At 38.4% G+C, this 6,002-nt stretch overlaps 1 protein-coding gene across 1 annotated transcript in view; it reads left to right on the top strand.

Annotated features, from left to right (window-relative positions):
- Positions 1–473: 473 nt before the first annotated feature.
- Positions 474–6,002, top strand: part of tgm2b (transglutaminase 2b) — a 13,215-nt gene continuing 7,686 nt past the window's right edge. The window contains exons 1-2 of the mRNA XM_043242549.1: positions 474–628; positions 3,112–3,291. Of these exons, the coding sequence (XP_043098484.1) occupies positions 625–628; positions 3,112–3,291 (184 nt within the window). The 5' untranslated portion in view covers positions 474–624. The remainder of the gene's footprint in view (positions 629–3,111; positions 3,292–6,002) is intronic.

Consider the following 6,002-nt stretch of genomic DNA (forward strand, 5'->3'; position numbering starts at 1 on the left):
GTAGTTTCCCCTCTGTCTGCGTGGCCTTTCAATTTATCTCAAGATTTCATAGTTTGTCATATTATTTATTTGTGGCGGTGTTTGATTTACCAGAGCGATGTAAACCGACTGGATTTTGACTGACTGGATTTTGTTAGTTAAAAGTTAGCTGACTAGCTAACAGCGACAACAATGATAAAACAGAACGGAAAGTGGACACGTGATATGTAGGCCTATGAAATAATTACCAATTAATGACATTTTCAAGAAAACATTTCAGTTACAGACAGAAAAAAAAACTGAAGACACACCTAAAAAGAAACTAATTCTCAATGTGGATGTATTATTTATTATAACAGCACCCAGAAACATGACACTCAAATTAGCATAAAGTTCACTTTGTGATTGTGATTTTGATTTCAACCTACAAAATAACGTTTAAAAGCGTGTGTTCATCTCCAGTGTAATAACACGGAGCCGGTACGTGTCCGCGAGCTCTTCACGCGCGCGTGGGCGTGACGCTCTAATGACGCGCCTCTCCGGACAATAAAGACGCGCGTGAGCTGGAGAGTCCGCGCGCACTGTGTCTGTCAGTGGCTGAGCACGCACCGCTGGATCACCGCGACATTAAAGCACGGCATTAACATGGGTATGTGCCTTTCACACTCTATCTGTCATTGCTTGAAGATGCTACGAATTGCGATTGTTTTAATGTTTGTGCACGCATCTATCATGCTTGCATCACGCCATAAAAAGTTTGGTGGTGTAGCAGTCGCTCTCAGTATATATTTCTTCTTGTTCTAAAAGCTTTTGAATGTGTAACCTGGCGTAATGCATATTAGGCCTAAACATATTAAATAATGCATTTGAATAAAAGCAGGTAATTTGATTTTACTACATGAAGCATGCTTTAGGTTTCCTGATTTGTACACTGTTTACACTTACGTTATTGATAAATTTAAATGCATTGATTATGCATTGTGTGTGCATTGGTTTTGTGCATATATATACTGGAATTATGCACAGATGTTAAATTCAGCAGTTTTATTTACTGTATTTCATCCTCTAATAATTCTGAGACACTGTTGCATTCATTTCAGCATCTCCGGTCCTTATGAATGGTCAGTTTTACCACAGTACGGTGTTGTTATATGGCATGTAATGAGTGCCGGGTGTGTGTCAGGTTTATGCAGTGTGTCATAAACTTTCTATGTACTGCACTTTCCACGGCTGCCTGTGAGCGTTCTCTGAAGAGTCTCCGTTAATGAGCTTATGTGTGGCATGCAAACATTATGTCTATAGAGCTACAGACAGCTGTTTACCATGCGCTCCACTAAAAATATTTGCTAAGAGTCAGAATGATTAAAATAGTATGCCAAAAATAGTGACCGGACCATAAATGGAAAATTACAGCAAAAAATTTGAGGAGGAAGGAGAATCAAAGACTTCTCTGCCCTCCTCATAAAAGCTGCTCTCACTTGTTTGTTATGGTTTTATTCATGGAAATGTGTGAGCAGATTGTTTGTGGCACTGTATGGCTGTGGGTTACCTGCGCTGGTTTATACACATTCGTATCCACAGCATCAGTCAACCTGAAAGCTAAACAGAGGTGTGTGAGCCAGCAATGCAACACACACACACACACACACACACACACACACACATACTACTCGGCATCTCTTTAGATCAGGATTAAAGCTGGTAAAAAGATTATGAAAGCCAGTTTACTGATAGAAAACAGAGCACCCCACTGGGCACATTCCCCATTAAACACACACACACACACAAACTAATTTTCTGACCGCAGGGTTGTTAGTTTACGACACTCTACAGAAAGGAACTCAATTTGCATACCCTAGTGAAAATCCATCTCTCTACCTTTCCATCTTTTGTTCAAGATAAATGTGTATATATATATATATTTATTTATTTTTTTTATTTTTAATTTATTTATTTATTTATTTTTTATAATTTATGTCAAGATATTCCATCTCATTGCCACCCAAAATACACATCTAAAGAAGGACAATGAGACCGTGAATCTCAAATAATATCATTTATTTTATTTTTATCATTTATTATATTATTAATTTATTTTTTTAATAATGCAATACAATACCATTTAAGAGAACCTAAGAAGCGCATGGAAAGGATTAACTTAGAGAAACTATATGTTGAGATATACGACGTGTCTGCGTTCAATCAGTGACAGACATGTCTCAATGAAGTGTCCTTGAAGACAGCATCTGTTAAACATAAACCGCATGCTTCACATATGCAATGCATTCTTTAGACGGTATCTCCTTACCAGACGCTCCTAGAAGACAGACCTGAAACACACTCGATGTCGTTGTAATGCAAAAGTGGCTTCCTTGACCGGTGTGTTGTGGATTTAAAAACACTTGAGACCACAGGTTTCTTAGCTGTGTCCAGATTTACTCAATCATAGCTTTAATCGTGTACTCATAAACCGGCTGTAACCAAACGTTTATTGCGATTTTTATTAAAAACATAGCGGGGAAGTGAAATCCCTTTCTTACAGGGCGTTAAAGGAATAGTTCACCTACAAGTGAAAATTCTGCCATTTACTCACCCTCAAGTATTTCCGAAACCCGTGAGAAGGGATTCGATCTGAACACAAAGACAGACATTTTGAAGAAAGTTTGTAACCAGGCTGTTTTGGGTAGTAGGAAAAAATCAACTGTGACCAAAACAGCCTGGTTACAAACTTTCTTCAAAATATCTTCGCTCCTTTTAAGAGTGAATGCATTCAAACCTCACCTCAAGGACGTATCCTGAAAGTAAACAGAGCATGTGGAGAATTTATACTCTTGTGCTATGAATGGCATGCTCGTAAATGATGGTCAACAGGAGGTCACACTCAGTCAAACGTTCAGAAGAGCCATGCATAATTGCAGTCATATGTATACATGTAGGACGAGTTTTACTTTTAGTCACTGATTGGATGGTGACGTGTGTCACTATATAGTTACAAAACCAATGATGTAAGGCTACTAACAAAATGACGTTTAAATATACTCATTCGTAAAGCCTCCTTAAAGTTTGGCTCCTGAATGAATCAGTTTTTATAAATGAATATGTTTTGTTAACTTTTATCACGTGCTCCCTCAGCTCTGGACATCGGCACCTGGGATTTGGCGTGTCAGTTCAATAACACGGATCACCACACGGATCTGAACGGCACGGACCGGCTGATCGTACGGAGAGGACAGGCCTTCACCATCAGCCTGTACCTGAACTCCGGCTCTTTCCAGCCCGGATACAGCCAGCTGCACATCACTGCGGAGACCGGTAACGCACCCAGATTCTTCCTCGTTCTTCTTTTCGTTCAACACTGTTTTAACATGCCTTGCTGCACGTTTCAAAGCAGTTTCAAAGAGAAACGTTCTCTGAATGGCACTGAAACACTGAACCCTGACAGATTTATTACGTCGATAGAGGTATGTATTGTGGCGTATTGAAATATTTCTTTTGGAAACTGCAGCGATATGTGCTTATTGGTAAGTATCTCATGTCTCGGTGTTGTTTTCGTTGTTCAGGGAGCTTTGAGAATAATGCTTTTATTACTAAATAAGAATGTTAGCGAATATTTTTGTCAGCTGGGATGTTATCACTTGAAGGTAAGATGTGATAGTTTAGGGCAAAAACATTCTTTCTTTCTTTATTTCTTTTTGAGAGAAAGGTTGGTTTCATTCTGTGATTCGGTTCTGGTGAAAGTTAACTAGGTTCTTACAGAAAATAGACAATTTATACTAGCCTAAGAAGGATTAAGCTTGACAATCTGACCTGAAAGCTTCCCAGACTAACCAGGTTAGGCTGGATAAAGTTATTTTTCTTACCGGGGAATTAAATGAAACTGACGTGCCTTCTGAATGAATTTAAATGTAAATTTAATCAATTTTTAAAACCCATTCAGAAGAACACCTCGGCTCTAGAAACTTCAATAAGTCGTCTATTTTTTTTATATTATAATGCCAGCAATTCCAGAAGCTCCCTTTAGTTCCTGATTTCCGAAAGGGGATCGAGTTCGTTCTTTCTAAGTAATATAAAGAAATGAAACATAATACTCGACGAGTGCAGCTGAGCATGGGAATGTCAGGGCTCGTGTTACAGATTGTGTGATGTGTTGGAGCTGGAGCCAGAGATAACATAAAGACATCGGTGAACACAAAGGGAGGCAGCAGTGAGTAAACGCTGGCGTTCAGACGGGAAAGAGCCTGCAGACTCAGATAACTCTAGTGTCAAGAAAACAAGAGCGTCTGGCATGTTCAACGGAATCTGTGACACGATATCGCATGTTAAGTTATCAAAGAGTCAAAGCTACTGGTATTGGTGGATGTTTAGACAACACCTCAGTGTGTCTTTTAGCCAAGAACCACATGCCTTCTTTGTTCAGAGAATAACAGACCAATAGAATGAGAACTTTAGGAAATATGAAGTTTAATAATAAGCACGTCTTGCAGGTACGAGAGTGGCAAGCAATTCATCTCTGAAATGGAAACTGATGCACTTTTTATTTTTTAGCCATATTTTTGGGATGTTGCATTAAAAATAAATGGATGCGAACGTTAAGATGAGCGTAACATTTTAAAATGCACAGAAACCTTTGATGTTTAAACAGATTATTTGTCACCGTTTACTCACTTTATGTTGTTCCAATTTATTGGTCTTCAAAAATACAGCAGAGGGAAAGTTGAAATAAGTAAATGATGAATGCATTTTATTTTCTGGGTGGGCCGTGCTTTTTATTTATAAAGGGGGATTTTGAAATGGGCGGGGCTATTCTCAAATGTCAGGATTAGAGAAAAAATCATTAATTAAAGACCCAGACAAACTAAAACTCAGACATGATGTTTTTGTACTGACGTGAACTGTGATCTCTTCTGTGTTAGTCACATTCGAGTTCACAGAAGTGCTTGTCTGGAAAACATCCAAGTGTGTGTGTGTGTGTGTGTGTGTGTGTGTGTGTGTGTGTGTGTGTGTGTGTGTGTGTTTGTCCGGAGGCCTTTAAACGCGGGGTTAATGAGAGCTCAAGTTCCCAGAGACTCAGCTTCAGACACATTCCTGACCGCTTTTTAGGATTGAAGCAGAGAGGGATCTGAGTGTGAATATTGAGAAATATTCTCCTTTTAAACAGATGGTATCTGTGAAGGTCTTAAAGTCCAGAACAATGTGAACTTTGTGACACCCTGAGGGGGCTAATTACATGAGCTCCGGCGAAACAATGCATCCCTACAGAACCCTTTACAATCAATGCACAAGATCCGTCCTGCAACAAAGCAACTTTTTTTCTAAACCAGCAACCCCACATTTCAAAAGATTCATCGGAAAATAGCAGATTTTTGCATGGCTTTATTCAACCGAGCATGTCGTTAATGCATCCTGGGGTTGCATTTTCCATGAAGATCTCGCGCAGTGCTGACTAAATTAATATTTAATATGTATGAAAAACATTTACTGCAGAGCAAATGTAGCTGTTCTCACTGATGTACCACATGCTCCGTTGTGTACATTTTTTTTTTAATAAATAAAAAGTTTTAAAAAGTTTTATTCTAACCAAGGCTGCATTTATTTGATCAAAAAGACATTCTATTTTTACAATTTAAAATAGTCTATGTGAACATATAGGTTTAATTCATTCCCATGATACAAAGTATTTTCAGCATCATTATTCCAGTCTTCAGTGTCAGTGATCCTTTAATCCTTGGTTCTCTGATAAATAAATTCAAAAGAGCATCATTAACTGGAAGAAATTTAATCCATCCTTGCAGAATAAAACTATTAGTTTCCTTTCAACTTTAATGCACAGCTTGACTCTTCTAAACATGCATTTAAAAATCGAAAAAAAAGGAAATGGTGTACTACATGCACAAGATTGAATCATATTTCGGGTAATGTCCATTAAAGCTGCGTCTGAAACTATCCAAACATGAACGTCCACCAGAAAAGAGCGCTCTGTAATGAAGTCCAGGTCGGAGGTTTTTTCTGATGTAGCTGTGATG

This window comes from Puntigrus tetrazona, chromosome 6 (genome assembly GCF_018831695.1).
Source record: "Puntigrus tetrazona isolate hp1 chromosome 6, ASM1883169v1, whole genome shotgun sequence".
NCBI classification, from domain to species: Eukaryota; Metazoa; Chordata; class Actinopteri; order Cypriniformes; family Cyprinidae; genus Puntigrus; species Puntigrus tetrazona.